We start from the raw sequence: 15832 nt of genomic DNA on the forward strand, positions 1-15832 counted from the left end.
CCGCACCGACTTACCTGGGTTGCCTGCGTCCTCTCCCTCTGCCTCTCAAGCAAGGAGGGTTGCCGAAAGGCAAGACGTCCAGAGTTTCTGTTTGTTACAGGAAACCCTTGAAGGAAGGAGAGGAGGGAAATCATTCTGTGTCAAGGGCAGAGACCCACTGGAGAGGGCAGGGACCAAAGTGCTGCTCTGCAGAGCTGCTTGGTTTCGTTTTTTCTTTGAGAAAGGGACAGCCTGACGACAGACACTGCTTCACTCCTCACGCGCCTGCAATAGCTGCAGCTGGGCCAGGTCAAAGTCAGGAGCCGGGAACTCAACCCAGCTCTCCCACGTGGGTAACAGGGACCCAACTACTTGAGCCATCACTGCTGCTTCCCAGGGTGCGCATTATCCGGGAGCTGGAATGGAGACCACATGCGGGACTCGAACCCAGGCACTGTGATACGGGAGGCAGGTATCCCAGGCAGCATCGTAACCACTGCCGATCGCCGGCCCCAGATGTGGGGTTTGTAAAGCTCAGGTGGTCCTTGTGTGCAGCAGGTGCGCAGCCTCCTCTGGGCTGGCTCACTCCTGCTGTGCAGAGGCTGAAGTCCAGGGGACAAACAGACCTGCCCAAGACCACACAGCCGGTGTGTGAGAGGCTTGGGGCGGGGAGGGTGATCTGCCTTCCTGGGCACTCGGGCTGGTCCCCGGCATGGGTCAGGGGGTGGGAAGCAGGCAGGAGGGCCAGGAACGAGGAGAGCAGGGACTGTGCAGCGAGGGTGCTGTGGGTCGGGCTCAGGAGAGGGGATGGCTGTGTTCATGGTCACCTCCTGACCTTTCAGAGGGGCAACCAGGTGCTGCTGCCCCCTTTAACCCTATGTAACTGGCAAAGCAGGGCCACAGTGGCCAGTCAGGTCCTGAGTACTGGGTTCCGGGTGGGGGCAGCAGTGGGCCAAGTCTCGCCCAGACCTGTCGGGCCGCGTGTGCAAGCTGAGGAGGCAGGCCCAGAGTTGCGGCACCATACGTGGTAGGGACCAGGAGGGAGGGGCTCGGCCACGGCAGCCAGACCAGTGCTGGGTGAGGAGCAGGGAGCAGAGGCGCCCAGGCTTGACCAAGCCTTTGTCTCTGTGACCCTCCTGCATCAGCCCCCTGTCTTCCCCGGCCACAGGCCACAGAGGGAAGTGGGTCAGAGTCGACAGCTGAACTGGGGGTGGGGAGCTACCTGGGTGGCCTCATCCCAGGCTCATGTTCAGATCTAGGGAGGCACAGAGAGGGCGAGGAACTTGCCCAAGGAGGCTCAGCTAAAGTGGCCAGGCAGGACTGGAACCCAAGCAGTGTGTCCCAGCTCCCAAGCTGACCGCCCATGTCCACCCTGCCCTGCGCCCCACCCCAGCCTCTTGCCCTCGTGCTGCCCACAGCCCCTCAGCCTGCGACCTCTCTGTGGGCTGCAGAACGGGCCCCACATCCTCCCCTGGCGTGTTGGCCACAAGTTCACTTTGGGGTTGGAAGGTGTAGGGGCCAGGGCAGTTCCCCAGCCCTGGCTCAGCCCCTTCTGTGTGCCGGGCATGCCTCAGCCTCAGCTCACTGGTGTGAACCCAGGATGAAGACCCTGCTCGCCGCAGTGGACAGCGTGTGGATTCATCCGTGGGGGACGTGCCCAGAGCATGTGCGGGGCAGCCAGGGTTGCTTTCCTGCCCTGCTCTCTCCAGGCCTAAGATCGGGGCTGCAAAAAGTTCATGGAAATGGAATTAAAAGATAAGCTTGGGGCTGGCATTGTGGTGCAGTACACATTGCCCTCGAACTTTTTGAAGACCCCTTAGATGTGTGGTTTTCACTTTTTTTTTTTTTTTTTGGACAGGCAGAGTGGACAGTGAGAGAGAGAGACAGAGAGAGAAAGGTCTTCCTTTGCCGCGTTGCTTCACCCTCCAATGGCCGCCGCGGCTGGCGCACCGCGCTGATCCGATGGCAGGAGCCAGGTGCTTCTCCTGGTCTCCCATGGGGTGCAGGGCCCAAGCACTTGGGCCATCCTCCACTGCACTCCCGGGCCACAGCAGAGAGCTGGCCTGGAAGAGGAGCAACTGGGACAGAATCCGTCGCCCCGACCGGGACTAGAACCCAGTGTGCCGGCGCCGCAAGGCGGAGGATTAGCCTAGTGAGCCACGGCGCCGGCCTAAAATTTATTTTCAAGACAGAGCTCCCCAAATGCCTGCAGTAACTGGGGCTGGGTCAGGCTGAGGCTGGGAGGCAGAGATTCAACAATGTCCCTCCCCGCTGCCTCCCAGGGTGCACACTAGCAGGGAGCTGGAATCGGCGGCGGAGCTGGGACTTGAACCCAGGCCCTCCAGTATAGGCGGTGGCATCTTAACTGCTGTGTTAAACACCCTCCCCACAAAATTGTTTGCACCCAAAGAAACTTAACTCCATTTGCCATGAACTTTTTGGAGGACGCTCATACATAGAAAGAACAACTGAGAGAAGATGGGACTGGTGTTACCCACTCATCTTACAGTTGGGGAAACTGAGGCCCGGACAGGACGAATGACTTGGCCAGAGGAATGCCTGGGTGGGCTGTGGCTCCTGTGTGCCTGGCTCCCCAGTCATGGCTCCCAGCCTGACCCCGGGCCCCTGAACCCCACAGCACAGACACAGGCCGGAAGTGAGCGTGTATGTTCAGCTTTATTTCTCTCCATGCCACGAAATGCAGAGTCACTGGGGTGATGGGGTGGGGAGGGGATAGTGCCCCGACCAGGGACCCCTGTGTTCATGCAGCTGGCAGCTGGGCCACTGTCCTTCCCAGCTCTGGTGAGGCCTGCGGGCAGCAGGCCCCTGCCTCCCTCTCCTCCTCTGCTCCTCCACGCAGGCTGGGGCCTCTGGGCTGCTCCTGCTGAGTGGGAGAAGGTTCCAGCTGAGCGCTCCCTGGGGCGCCTGTCGAGTGCTTTCACCCAAGCAGGGGTCTTGAGTGTGAAGAGTGTTGGGGGGAGGGTGTATCCAGTGGTGCCAACTGTGGAGGGAGGGCATACCCAGGGGTGCCTACTGTGTGGGTGGACTGTGGCGAGGGAAGATTGCAGCCGGGCCTGCCTCGTTCCCCCATGTGACCATCCCTGAATCATAAGGGTTTGTCCCTGGGTTGCTGAAGCCACTGCTCAGGGCCCCTCCTGCTGGAGCCAGCTCCTATGAGTGGCCAATTCCAGGGAGCTCACAAGTGACAAGTATACCCCAAGGTCACATGAGACGCGAGGGTCTCTATTCTGGTCTCAAAGCTCCTGGCAAACAAACCCAGCCAGACCCTGCTTTAGGAATAGGGAATGTTGGCGTTTGCCCCCCGGGGCCTGGGCACTGACACAAACCCCTCAGCCCAGAGAGATGCCCGCCAGCACCCCTGTAGACAGGTGTCGAGGGGCTGAAAACCAGGGGGAGGCCCATGCTCTGCTCAGCTCCTCTCAGCTGTCCCCTGGGCCCTGAGACAGAGATCCCGGCACCTAGACCCTGCCTGCAGGCACCGGGGCGGAGGCCCAAACCCAGGGACCCTTCAGCCAAGCCTTGCTCTCTCTCGGGGCTCTCTAGACCCAACAAACAGCAAACTTTCCTAAGAGCGTCAGCCCAATTCCCAGCAGGCAACACAGATGCCCCTAAGGGCCCGGGAGCCCATGGGAGGTCCCCGGGGGTGAACCCAAAGCATCCTCCAGGGGAAGCCTTTGGCGTTAGTGGACAGCCAGGGACACCAGGCCGCACACAGAGCCTCCGATGGGGCTGACCTGGGGGCCTGAAGCCGTGTCCACCTGAGCCAGGCCCTGCACCGTTCTGGGTGGGATCACTGGCTTGGCCGCAGGCTGTGGAGGGACCTCCCCTTCCCACATGGCCAGGTTGGGCCCCAGGCTCCAGCGCAGGTGGGAAGCAGAAGCTGACTGGCTCGTGCCAGGGGCCCACACCGGGGTCAGCGTCCTTGGCAGAGATGCTTCTGTGTCCTTCATGCCATGGAGGACTTAGGAGGGGCTGTCGCCTCCGTCCCCGCCTCTGAGTTCCGGGCACCGGCTGAGATCTCAGCAGACACAAACTGGTCTTCCCCTCTCCAGGAAAATACAAAAGATGAAGTCCCAGGTGTTTGCTCCTGGCCCGCAGCCGGGGAGGGGCTGCTCCGTGCCCTTCCCCACCCCTGGCGGTCTTGTTGGGGGAGGGGCTGGTTTCCCCTCTTTGTGGCAGTTGAGGCTTTGTGGTTGATCCCAGGAAACTGTGGGGATGAGAAACAAGCCGAGGCACTGGGGTCGAGGCGCTGCGGAGTGTCCAGGAGGTTGAGCCAGCATGTGCGCTGGCCGCCGCACGGTCCATTTCCCTTCCTTCCTTCCCTCCTTTCTTCCTCCAGATCTTCCCATCTGATGTGGGCTGGCAGTGGGGTGACTTGGGGGTGTCCCTCCGAGTGTGTGCTCTGGAGCTTGGGGACAGTCACTCGGCAGTCACCGCGCTGTCCTCTCGCGGTGTGGGGGGTGCGTAGGGTCAGAGGCTCCAGCCGGCCAGGGCCTGCCTCTGCTAACACGGCGCCTGCTTAGTTTTGTTTCTTATGAACTGCAGAGAAAAGAAACAGAGCTTAGAACACTGGGTCAAGTCCCTGGCTGAAGGATTTGGGTTTTTGTTTCCTAGTGGGAAATGATAACAGAGATAAGGTTCAGGCCGGGGAGGCGGGGGCTCAAACCAAAGAGGACCTGAACTGCAGCCAGTGAGAGAACTGCAGCTTGGTGATTGGCTCAGAGGTGGGCATGTGACCCTAATGGGGCCAATCAGAATCAGCCCTGGGACATTTGCAGTACCATTTTAACAAAAAGGTATTTCTCTTTCCTGCTTAGTCGCTGTGCTGATTAAAATGTGTGCCACTGTCAGGGCCACTGTTGGAGTTGCCGGTGGCCATCCTGCCCAGGCCAGAGCCACCCCGACAGAGTCCCGTCGCCGTGGCGTGAGCACCTGGGTACAGCTCAATTTGAGTCCAGTGGTTGGTTCAGTGCCAGTCACCTGCCATCCAGAGAACCCTGGCTAAGCTGACAAGCAGCAGCAGGACGAAGGAACCCGAGGCCCTGCCCTGGGCTCGTGAGCTGCAGCCTCTCAGGGCACGCCAACCACGCGCTGCTGGCAGGAGGGGCTGAGGCTCGGAGAGCTCATGGAACAGGCCTCACTCCGCACAGCAAGAAAGCCGAGGACCTGGGTTTTGAAACCAGGCAGGCTGATGACAAGCCTGGACCCTTCTCTCTCTCCCAGTGGCCAAGCTTGCCCTAGGTCCCGGTGCTGAATCCCAGGTTTGCTGCTGCCCTCTGAGCACTGGAGACCAGAGCCTCCCCGACCGGAAGGACGGAGTCCCGAGGCTCTGCCTTTCCAACAGGGTCCCGGGTGAGGCCCCGGGTGCATCCATGGAGCGACTTTTCTTTATTTTATTTAAAAAGCAGAGAGAGAGAGAGAGAGAGAGAGAGAGATGGATCTTCATTCCACTGGTTCACTCCCCAAATGCACAAAATGGCTCAGGCTGAGCCAGGCCAAAGCCAGGAGCCTGAAACTCATTCAGGTCACTCGTACGCGTGGCAGAAGACCCAACCGCTTGAACCTGCTGCCCCCCAAGATGCACACTAGCAGGGAGCTGGAACCAGGAGCAGAGCCAGGACTTGAACCCAGGCCCTCTGAGTGGGAGGCAGGTGTCCCAAGCAGTCTTTTTTTTTTTTTTTTTTTTTTTTTTAAGATTTATTTATTTGAAAGGCAGAGAGAGTTACAGAGAGGCAGAGAGAGAGGTCTTCCATCTGCTGGTTCACTCCCCAGATGTCCGCAATGGCCAGAGCCGAGCTAATCCAAAGCCAGGAGCCAGGAGTTTCTTCTGGGTCTCCCATGCAGGTACAGGGGCCCAAGGACCTGGGCCATCTTCTACTGCTTTCCCAGGCCATAGCAGAGAGCTGGAGCAGAAGTGGAGCAGCCAGGATTCGAACTGGCGCCCCTATGGGATGCCAACACTGCTGTAGTCTTAAGCAATATGCCAAACACCTGCCTCCATGGAGCAAAATCTTTCAGTATGTATTTATTTTTATCTTTTTTCTTTTTTTTTTTTTTTTTTTTTTGACAGGCAGAGTGGACAGTGAGAGAGAGAGACAGAGAGAGAAAGGTCTTCCTTTGCCGTTGGTTCACCCTCCAATGGCCACCGTGGCCGGCGCGCTGCGGCCGGCGCACCGCACTGATCCAATGGCAGGAGCCAGGTACTTATTCTGGTCTCCCATGGGGTGCAGGGCCCAAGTACTTGGGCCATCCTCCACTGCACTCCCGGGCCACAGCAGAGAGCTGGCCTGGAAGAGGGGCAACTGGGACAGAATCCGGCCCCCCAACTGGGACTAGAACCCGGTGTGCCGGCGCCGCTAGGCGGAGGATTAGCCTAGTGAGCCGCAGCGCCGGCCTATTTTTATCTATTTAAAAAAGCAACACAGAAATCTCCCAACCACTGTTTTACTCTCCAAATGCCCACAACTGCCCAGGCCAAAAACTCAATCCAAGTCTCCCACATGGATGGCAGGGACCCAATAACTTGAGCCATCGCCTGCTGCCTCCCTGGGTGCACATTAGCAGGAAGCTGGAATCAGAAGTAGAGCCAGGTCTGTAACCTGGGCACTCTGACCTGGGATGCAGACGTCCCAAACAGTACCTTAACCACTGCACTGAGCTCGTGCAGCAAAACCTTTGGGAGAAAAGCTTAGGAGGACTACTGAAATGGGCAGAGCGGGCTTCCCAGTGTGAGTGTGTGGGATGGCTCTGGCCTGGATCGCCCCAAGTCTTGCAAAGCCGTATCAATTATGCAAGCAGCTGAGCACCTTGGAAAATGGCTCCCCTGGGGCTTGGCGTTGTGACTCAGCAGGTTGAGCTGCTACCTGTGCCATCGGCATCCCATGTAAGCACCACTGCAAGTGTAGGCTGCTAATGTGCCTGGGAAAGCAGCAGAAGATGGCTCCTGGCTTCAGCCTGGCCCATCTCTGGCTGTTGCAGCCATTTGGGGAGTGAACCAGTGGACAGAAGATCTCTCTGTGTGTCTCTATCCCTTTGTCACTCTGATTTTCAAGTAAATAAAGTAAATCGTGGTGGAAGGGGGGAGAGAGAGAGAAAAGGAGGAGGAGGAGGAGGAGGAGGAGGAGGAGGAGGAGGCGGCGGCAAAGCAAAGCAAGCACACATGGCGTCACCAGGCGCCTCTGGGTGACACAGACGCGTTCCTCCCTGCCGTCCCCACCGTGCGTGGTGCTCTGGCAGGTCCAGCCACACTTTACACAGCACAGTGACCTCGCCGCCCTAGAGATGCTCACACTGGCCCCTAGGCGGGAGCCTTCTTCCTGCCACTGCCTGGGTTAAAACCCTGAGGCTCAGCCAGGCCAGACGCGGGCCCCAGGCGCCCATCCTGTGCTTTCCCCATAGCCTTTCCCGTTGATTCGCTTGCCAGGCAGAAGAGAGCCCACCCCCCTGGGGTCCCTTCTCTGGAGTGAGGGGATAGGGCTGTGGTCCCCACAGGGGTTCTTAGGCTTCCCCACCCCAGGGGGCCAGGCTACCCCTGGCTGCTCACATTGGGCAAGCTGCCTGCCTCTGCCCCAGGCAGGGGGCTCACCTGTGAGGTTCACAGTCACCGCCACGATGATGATGACGATCCCCATGATGATGAAGGTGATGCTGAGCAGCCGGGCCATGCGGCCCAGCCTCCGGGCCCCGTCCAGGTCCCCCTGCTGCACGCTGCTTCGAGACTGCAGAGAGAGGAAAGGCGGGGACATCAGGACGGCTGTCCGTCGGGCACAGGGGCCTCGGCAGCCCTGCAGTGGCCCCTCGCCGGGGCCCCCGACACGCCCTGTCCCCAGTGCAGCCCCCACACCAGCAGCCCTCCTTGGGCAGGGGGAGAGAACTCCTCCCAGAGCAATGGCCTGGCCTCTTGTGGGGGCCCCTCAGCAAGCCTACCGGCTGGGCACAGCCAAAAACAGAGCCTGGCACAGAGTAAGGGCTCAATAACACATCATTGTCACAGGGGTCTCAAATACTCAGAAAATAACTGTCACCTGGCCTGAGGCCCTGGGCCAAATCCACACAGTGCAAGAAGAATAAAGGGATTTAAATACATAAAAGTTTTTAAACAGAAGGAAGGAGTGGCCCATGGTGCCATCTCATGCAGGGAGGCCATGTGTGTGTCCTTGGTGAGTGGGCTCAGGGGTGCAAGGCGGGGGGCCAGAGGGGCAGGTGAGGACCAGGTGGGGGTGAGGAATTTTAGCAGCGGGTAGAGGCGGCTGTGAGAAGTGTGGCTGTGGATGGCGGAGGTGATGACGGAGTAGCTGCGGCCGGTGGTTCTTCCCGATGGGGGAGGAAAGGATCCAGCTGAGAGGGAGGGGAGGGGTCGAGGCCAAGGAGTGATGGGTGCCACAGTAGCTGGGGTAGCAGAGAGGCCGGGCGAGGCCTGGACCCGAGCCCTGGGGACGTGTGGATAGGACGGGGACTGGACGCAGGGAGGTGCAGATGGACTCACACACCACGACAGGCCTGCAGGTGCCTCTGGGCAGGGAACTGTCCGTGTTCATGCCTCTGGGACCAATGTCGTCAACGGGGAGGAGGGAGAAGGTGGGTCTGGCCTGAGGACTGGTGCGACAGTCCATCCTGAGGCTCCCAAGCCCACCTGGACGCGTGAGCAGGTGTGGCCGCCAGCTCCCAGCAGAGCCACCTGGAGAGGAGCAGAGGTTCTGTGGCCAGGCCACCGTGGGTCCCTAGCTGTGCCACCCTGGAGGAGTGGCTCACCTTTCCAGTGCCTGGGCTTCCTTGTCTGTGCGATTAGGGTGACAACAGCACCACTTTCTGGGGCGGTTGAGGGATACGGCAGAGCTTACGATGGGGGCTAAGCCTCCAGCGAGTGCTACAGCATCGTCGTCTATATCCTATCAGGGGGGTCTCTTCCCCGCTTTGGGTCCGAGAAGGGAGAGAAGCACAAGGCGTCGACCCCGCAGGGGACCATGTCTGGTAAGTCCTGGTGAGATTACAATGGTGCCCCTGGCACTGGCAGAGGCGCCCCAGTTGGGCTGTCAGTCACAAGTTCACTCTACGTCCAGGAAGCCACTACACCACCTTTCTCTGTCCTCCCTCCTCCTCCTCTGCCCTCTTACCCACTCCATGTGGCGGCAGTGGAAGAGGGGGATGTGGGAGGCCCCTGGTGTCCATGTCCCCTTGGAGCACTGTGCTTCCCACATCCTCATCGCTGACCCCAGCCTCAGCCAGGAGTAAGGCTGTCCACTCCAGCAGGAACCCCAGGCCTCCTCCCTGCAGCTCCCATGCCCAGAAGAGAATCCTTGCATCTCCCCTCCTGGCCTCATCTCTGCCCCCCACCTGCAAATACAGTCAAGTGTGAGCTCCTGACCACCTCTCTAATGTCCCTCATGTCTGTGCCCACCTCCCCTGCCCTAGCCTATGCCCTTCACTTGTCTCATTGGACGATCTCACAGCCTCCCCCCTGGGCCAACCAAGCTCCCCATGACCTCTCCTCAGTCCATCCCGGTCATGAGACCCCCTGAGAGAGGTGCGCTTATGCCCCAGTGCCTATGCACATAGGGTTCATCACCACGTTGCCTCCTTGAGCTCCTCATCCCTCAACAGTCACCTGCGGAAGAACCTCCCTGGGTTCCCATAGCAACTAGTCAACCCCCTGCTCCCTTACCACTTTGTGTCATTGTTTCCTTCTCCTTTTTTTATTTTTATTTGAAAGGCAGAGAGAAGAGAGAGAGAAATCTTCCATCCATTGTCTCACTCCCCAGACGCCCACAATAGCCAAAGCTGGACTGAAGCCAGCAGTCAGGAACTCCACCCAGGTCTCCCATGTGGGTGGCAGGGGCCCAAGTACTTGAGCCATCACCTGCTGCCTCCCAGGGTGTGCATTAGCCAGAAACTGCATTGGAAGCAAAGTAACGGGCACTCAGACCAGGCACCCCAATATGGAATGTTTGCGTCACAAGCAGTGACTTAAGCTGCTGCACTTGACCGAATGCCCCCCCGTCATTGTTTCTCCTATTTCACTCTCCTTCCCTAGACAGGAACCTCCTGAGGGCAGGGACCATGCACCCCCATCTTGGTATCCCCCACATTAACCTGGGGCCAGGCCTCAGCAGGTTCTCGATACATGCTTGAGGGAGAAGAGAAGAAAAAGGCGGGGGGGGGGGGGGGATGAGAAGAGACACTGCTTTAGCCAGTGGAAAGTTACAGCTCACAGAAGACTCAGCAAAGAAATAAGGGCAGTGGGCCCCACTGGAAAGATACCTGGCATGCGGGTTTGCCCACCCACTATCGGACACCACCTCCAGCTCCCTGCATCGCCAGCCTGGGGCACGGAACTCAGGAAATCAATGACTAGGCATCAGGAGGAAGAGGGGACAAAAAGAGAAAGCCTTCAGGGGTTTCTCACAAGTTCAGCTCTCAACATTCTGAGGCTGCCTTGAATCAGTCCCCCCCGGGGACCCTCGGCTGTGAGCCAGACGTGCAGGGGGAGGAGCAGGATTTGGATGGGGCCTCCCCACACCTGCCAGGTACCGTGATGATTCAGGACCATGGAGAGAGGCACACTGACTTGGCTGTGAGAGCAGGGAGGGGAGAGGGAAAGAAAGTCCAAGTCCACTCTCTCCTTTATGCACAGGGCTGCGTCCTCACACCTCAGACACCTGTGCGCCTTCGAGCCCCAGAGACACCAAAGTTTGCAGCAGATGCCGCTGGCTGGGACCTGGCACCTGCTGAGTGAGAGGACATGTAAATGAACGGGAGTGCGACAAAAACGCACGCTCTTCACCACATCTGTTACATAATCAGGCCATCCAAAAACACCTAGGGCAGGACGCGTCAAAGCCGCTCTGATCTCTAAGCATTCCCACATGCTGTTGGAACAACATGCCGCTCCGAGTCCCCTACCCGCCCACTACACCCAGGGGGCGCCCTGAGAGGTGGGACTCGACGACCCCAAACGGAACTGGGGACTCACCCCTCCCTCTGACATCGCAAACTTCCGCTTCGTGCTAATGATAGCGACAGCAGCCCCTTCCGCTTCTTAGGCACTTACTACGCACCAGACTCTGTTCAGTGCTTCATTGTTCGTGCTTCAGGTTTGTTTGTTTTTTGTTTTTAGCTGGAAAATGCAGGTGACAACAATGCCCAGATCCATGCGTGCTCCTTCAGGACTAGATGAGAAATTCGGGCAAAAAAATCCTGGGCCTCACACGTGGCAGGCGCTTGGTGATGGTTAGCAACGTGGACCCGCGGGCCCTCCACACTGCACGCCCTGGGTGCTCCACCGTTTCCTTCTCCTGGGCCCTGAAGTCCCCTTTAGAAACTCACCTCCACAGCTGTACCCCAGCCCTTGCCATCGCCCCACGCGGCTCCTCCTCGGAAAGTTCTTCCCCAGCACCTCAGTCCCCTCTCGTGCTGCACCTGCCCTAGGATTCCCTGAGCCCCGGCTGTGACCACCTCCCCGGGCCCAGTCCCCGCCCCCGCCCCAGTCCAGCCCAGGCCTTTGGCACAGCCCCTCAGCTGCCCTCACCAGCGTCTTCTGGACCACCTGGTCCTGCTCTCACTGCGGCCCTGTCCTGGTTGAGCCGGCACCCATGTGTGCCAACCGCAGCTCCAGGGGTGGCACTCCCAGCACCACACAGGCTGTGGACTACCCCTGACCTGCCTGTTCCCCCCTCCGCCGCCAGCCCCTGTGTCTCTGACCCTGCCCTGCCCTTGCTCAGGGGCATGCAGGCCAAACAGCTCCACTACATTGCCTGCCTGCCTCTACCCAGGAACAGACCCTTCTCACTCCCAGACATCATCTCCTCCTCTTCAGGGACCCTCATGCCTGGGCCTCTGTGTTCCTACGGGACCAGGACTGTACGAGTGGCCAAGCCAGGGCACACCACCACCCTCTCTCCAGCCCCTGACTTCTCCCTGCTTACTCAGACCCTCCTCAAATCTCACATCGAGAACCCTTCTCTGCCCACTTCCTGCTGACCGCCCTGGAGCACCGTGGACAGCCGGGAGCCTGAGGCCAGCTCAGCCCTGCCCCCCACACACACACAGCCCCTGGCAGTGCCCTGCCTTCCGAGCCCATTGCTGGGTTCAGACCTGAACCACCCCTGCGGTCTTCCTGTTCTAGACCATTTCCTACAATGTGATGGAGGATTTTTTTTTTTTAATTTTTTTACAGGCAGAGTGGACAGTGAGAAAGAGAGACAGAGAGAAAGGTCTTCCTTTGCCGTTGGTTCACCCTCCAATGGCTGCCACGGCTGGCGTGCTGCGGCCACCGCGCTGATCCGATGGCAGGAGCCAGGAGCCAGGTGCTTATCCTGGTCTCCCATGGGGTGCAGGGCCCAAGCACCTGGGCCATCCTCCACTGCACTCCCTGGCCACAGCAGAGAGCTGGCCTGGAAGAGGGGCAACCGGGACAGAATCCGGCACCCCAACCGGGACTAGAACCCGGTGTGCCGGCGCCACTAGGCGGAGGATTAGCCTAGTGAGCCGCGGTGCCGGCTGATGGAGGATTTTTTAAAATTATTTTTATTATTTGAGGGACAGAGACAGAGAGCTGCCCTCCACTAGTTCACTCCCCAAATGCCCACAGTGGCCAAGTCTGTGCCAGGCCACAACCAGGAGCTAGAAACTCAATCCAGACCTCTCACATGGGACCCAACCATTTGAGCCATCACCACTGCCTCCTGGGGTCTGCGTTAGCCAGAAGCTGGACTCAGGAGCTGGTAAGGGAACCAGATGCTCTGATATGGGATGTTTTGGTCCCCTGTGGCTCCACCACCAGGCCACATGCCCACGCCGACTCTGGTTCTAGAACACAAACTTCCCCCATCTTGAGTCTGCTCACGCCTTTGAGGGCTTCTCAGAGCTGCTAGCATAGGACTTAGCTTCCTGGAGGGAGCCGCCTCCCTCCCTCCCTCCCTGTTCCAGACCCCCACCTTCTGCCCGCCCAGCCAGGCACATCACCCACACCTCTCATCTATCAGCGCCTTGAGTGCCAGGTCAGAGAGAAGCGTTCTCACTTACACGGGCCTCGTCACCCTCTACCTCTCATCCCTCAGAAGGACAGCCTGCCATTCACGACACCTGGAAGATGAGTGAAAAACTCTAACAAGGTTCCAGAAGCCCCCTCTGTGCTCGCCGTGACCTGATCCAGACCTCCCGTCCTGGCCCTTCTCTGATGGTCAGTCCCAACCCCGTCAGCCCCTCCATGTCACCTGCACCAAGCTGGGCTCCCAAGACAGAAATCTGATACCCTCCTCTGGGCTCCAAGCCCTAGAGACTGAGGGATTCAGGGCTGGGGGGTTGGGGGCAGGAGGAGGAACAGGTAAAGGGGCCAGGGTCTCTTCGGGAGAGGAAGCAGATGTTCCAAGATGGACTGGGGTCAGGTCGCATGTGTCTGAGTGTCCTGAAAACCAGTGTACACTGTAGCTGGGTGAACTCTATGGTGCATGGCTTAGAACTCAGTTAAGTTGTTCAGAAAGACCTACGGTGACCCCATGGCCCACTGGGGAGACTCCCAGCGCTGCCCAGTGACTGAGAGAGTGGAGCAGCACCCAGGCAGTGCCGAACGGTGTTCTCAAGTGCTATGTGTGGCTCATGTCTTCTCACGCTCTCACAACCTTCTAATGTAGGCATGATGGTCATACCCATTTTGCAGACAGTAATACTGAGAAGAGAGATCTGAGTCACTTGCCCAAGGCCACCATTATTCCCTTGTGGTTGCCTGTAGCATGGGCACTTCTTGGAATATCTTGTAAGAGCCTGTTCACACTCTGAAGGCTCATGGGAACTGGGGGTAGGGTCCGGCCTGGCCACTGCTCTCCCTGTGCCCAGCCCAGCAACCGTCAGGAGCCTGGGAAGGCTGTGGAATTGCACTGGGGGGTGGGGGTGGGAGGTGTGGTGTTCTCCCAGTCTCAAGCCCACGACAAAGGCAACTCCTTCCCAGTCTGCCCCCACCTCCCGCCCACACCATGGATTCCAGTAACTTTTCTCCTGAGCCCGCCTGTGCCTTCCCTCCCCAGGGCCTGCCTCCCCTCCTGGCCGCCCGTCCAGAACCACTGGCTGCACCCTGGGGCCTGGCTCTGCCCCCTCCCCAACCCCAGCTGTCCCTGGGTGCAGTGGGCAGCACAAGAAGCTCCTGCCCTGGGCCCTGCCCCACCCTGGCTTTGGAGCCCACGCCAAGTCCCAGGGAGTCAGGACTGCTGCCCGCGCCCCCTGAAGTCCTGGCAGGTGGCCCGGGATTTGCTGGGGACAGGGCACACTTTCCTGATGGACACCAGTCCTCAATGAAGCAGACAGAGATGTTTGAGGAAAAATGAGCTTTCCCAGGGGGACACGCTGTGGGACAACCACTGCTCCAGGGGCTGGGCAGTGGCTGAATCAGCAGTGGGGCCGCTTAGTGGGAAGCAGGCAATGTCCCCCAACCCCATGCCCTGGCCCTGACCAGCCTGGGGCCAGCAGGTCATGCCTACCTGCTCCAAACCTCATTCCCAAAGTCATTGCCATCCCCAGTCTTTCAATGTCTCTCCTTTCTCAGAAGTCACCAACATTTGCTGTGAGGCCCCCTGAAAGTGTCTCCAGCCAGATGGCACGGTCTGGGGACAATTCACTCGAACGCAACAAAGGGGCACACTGAGCCACACAGCCCCCTTGGCAAGGCTGACCGCGCCCTTGACTCTAACATTGGGAAAAAGTGTCTCCCCTGCCTTGAAGACACCCTGGAGTCAGCGCAACCACCAAGGTCAGGGGTGCCAGCAAGAACCACCCCCCAACCCCCACACACTCCTTCCCCCAGGAGCAGCCTGCAGACTCCTCGGGTGCCCCAAGGGAGCCACGCCCGGCCCTCGGCGCACAGCAGGGAAGCCGCTGTCAGCTCCTGGAAACCAGAGGCTGGTAGAATGCCCAGGTGGCCCGGGAGGCCCCGCTCCCCTCCTGGGACCCCCTTTTGGAAGCAGCCTCTGCCGACTCCTAGGAATGACTCTCTGAGAAGCCACCCCACCTCACAAGCAGGCAGACCCCAGGTTGGCTTGGTGCCCTGCAGGATGTCGTGCCGGGGGTCTCCTGGGTCCCTTTACCCCAGCAGGAGCAGGTGCAAGTCATGCTGTGACTGCCAGGCACAGGGAGCCACGAGGAGAGCAGACAGAAGCTCTCTGGGCCCCTGGCCCCCGTCTCCAAGGGGAAGCAGGAGGACAGCCGAGAAAGCGAGTCTTCTCCCAAGCACCCAGCACCCGGCTCTCTCCTCTGCACCCTGGGCAGTGAGGTCGGTGCCGCCCACCCCAGGCCAGCCCTTGCACCCAGAACAAGGAACAGTGCTTACCATGATAGAAAAGATAAGCGGGATGAGGTTGAGGGGCCAGACCGGGCAGAAGCAGGAGGCGATGGCGAGGATGAGGTAATCTTTGGGGACTTCTTGGTCCTGGGCGTAGGAGGTGGTGGCGATGGAGGATGCCCGCCGGGAGCTGGCCCGGGAAGGGGAGCGGGGCAGGGAGGCCTCCCGGTGCCTCTCCGAGATCACCTTGAAGGGCAGGCTGTGGCCATTCTCCAAGTCCAGAGCCCCCGAGAGGGACCTGGACAGACCCAGGGCCTTGTCGTCCTTGTCCGCCACCTTGGTGAGGAGCTTCTCCATCTCCGGCAGCTCCAAGGGTGAGGTGGAGCCCGCCTCCTGCACCAGGGGAAACTGAGGCTGCACGGGGTTGGCCATGCTGGCTGGGCCTTGGGCTGCTCCGGCTGCTGGTGCAGACGAGGGGTTCTAGAGGGACGTCAGCACACCATACCCAGGCCAGCACGGGGGCTTCAGGGCCGGGGCAGACGCATGCCTTAAGGAGCCCCCGGGGGC

At 59.7% G+C, this 15832-nt stretch overlaps 1 protein-coding gene across 1 annotated transcript; it reads right to left on the bottom strand.

Moving 5' to 3' along the window:
* Positions 1-2636: 2636 nt before the first annotated feature.
* Positions 2637-15832, bottom strand: TRARG1 (trafficking regulator of GLUT4 (SLC2A4) 1). Its single transcript, XM_008270943.4, has 3 exons — positions 15314-15832; positions 7586-7718; positions 2637-4539 (listed from the first exon to the last, which is right to left on the bottom strand). Exons 1-3 carry the CDS (start codon positions 15695-15697, stop codon positions 4520-4522), a joined length of 537 nt encoding a protein of 178 aa, XP_008269165.1. The 5' UTR covers positions 15698-15832; the 3' UTR covers positions 2637-4519.

This window comes from Oryctolagus cuniculus, chromosome 17 (assembly GCF_964237555.1).
Source record: "Oryctolagus cuniculus chromosome 17, mOryCun1.1, whole genome shotgun sequence".
In the NCBI taxonomy this organism is placed as follows: Eukaryota; Metazoa; Chordata; class Mammalia; order Lagomorpha; family Leporidae; genus Oryctolagus; species Oryctolagus cuniculus.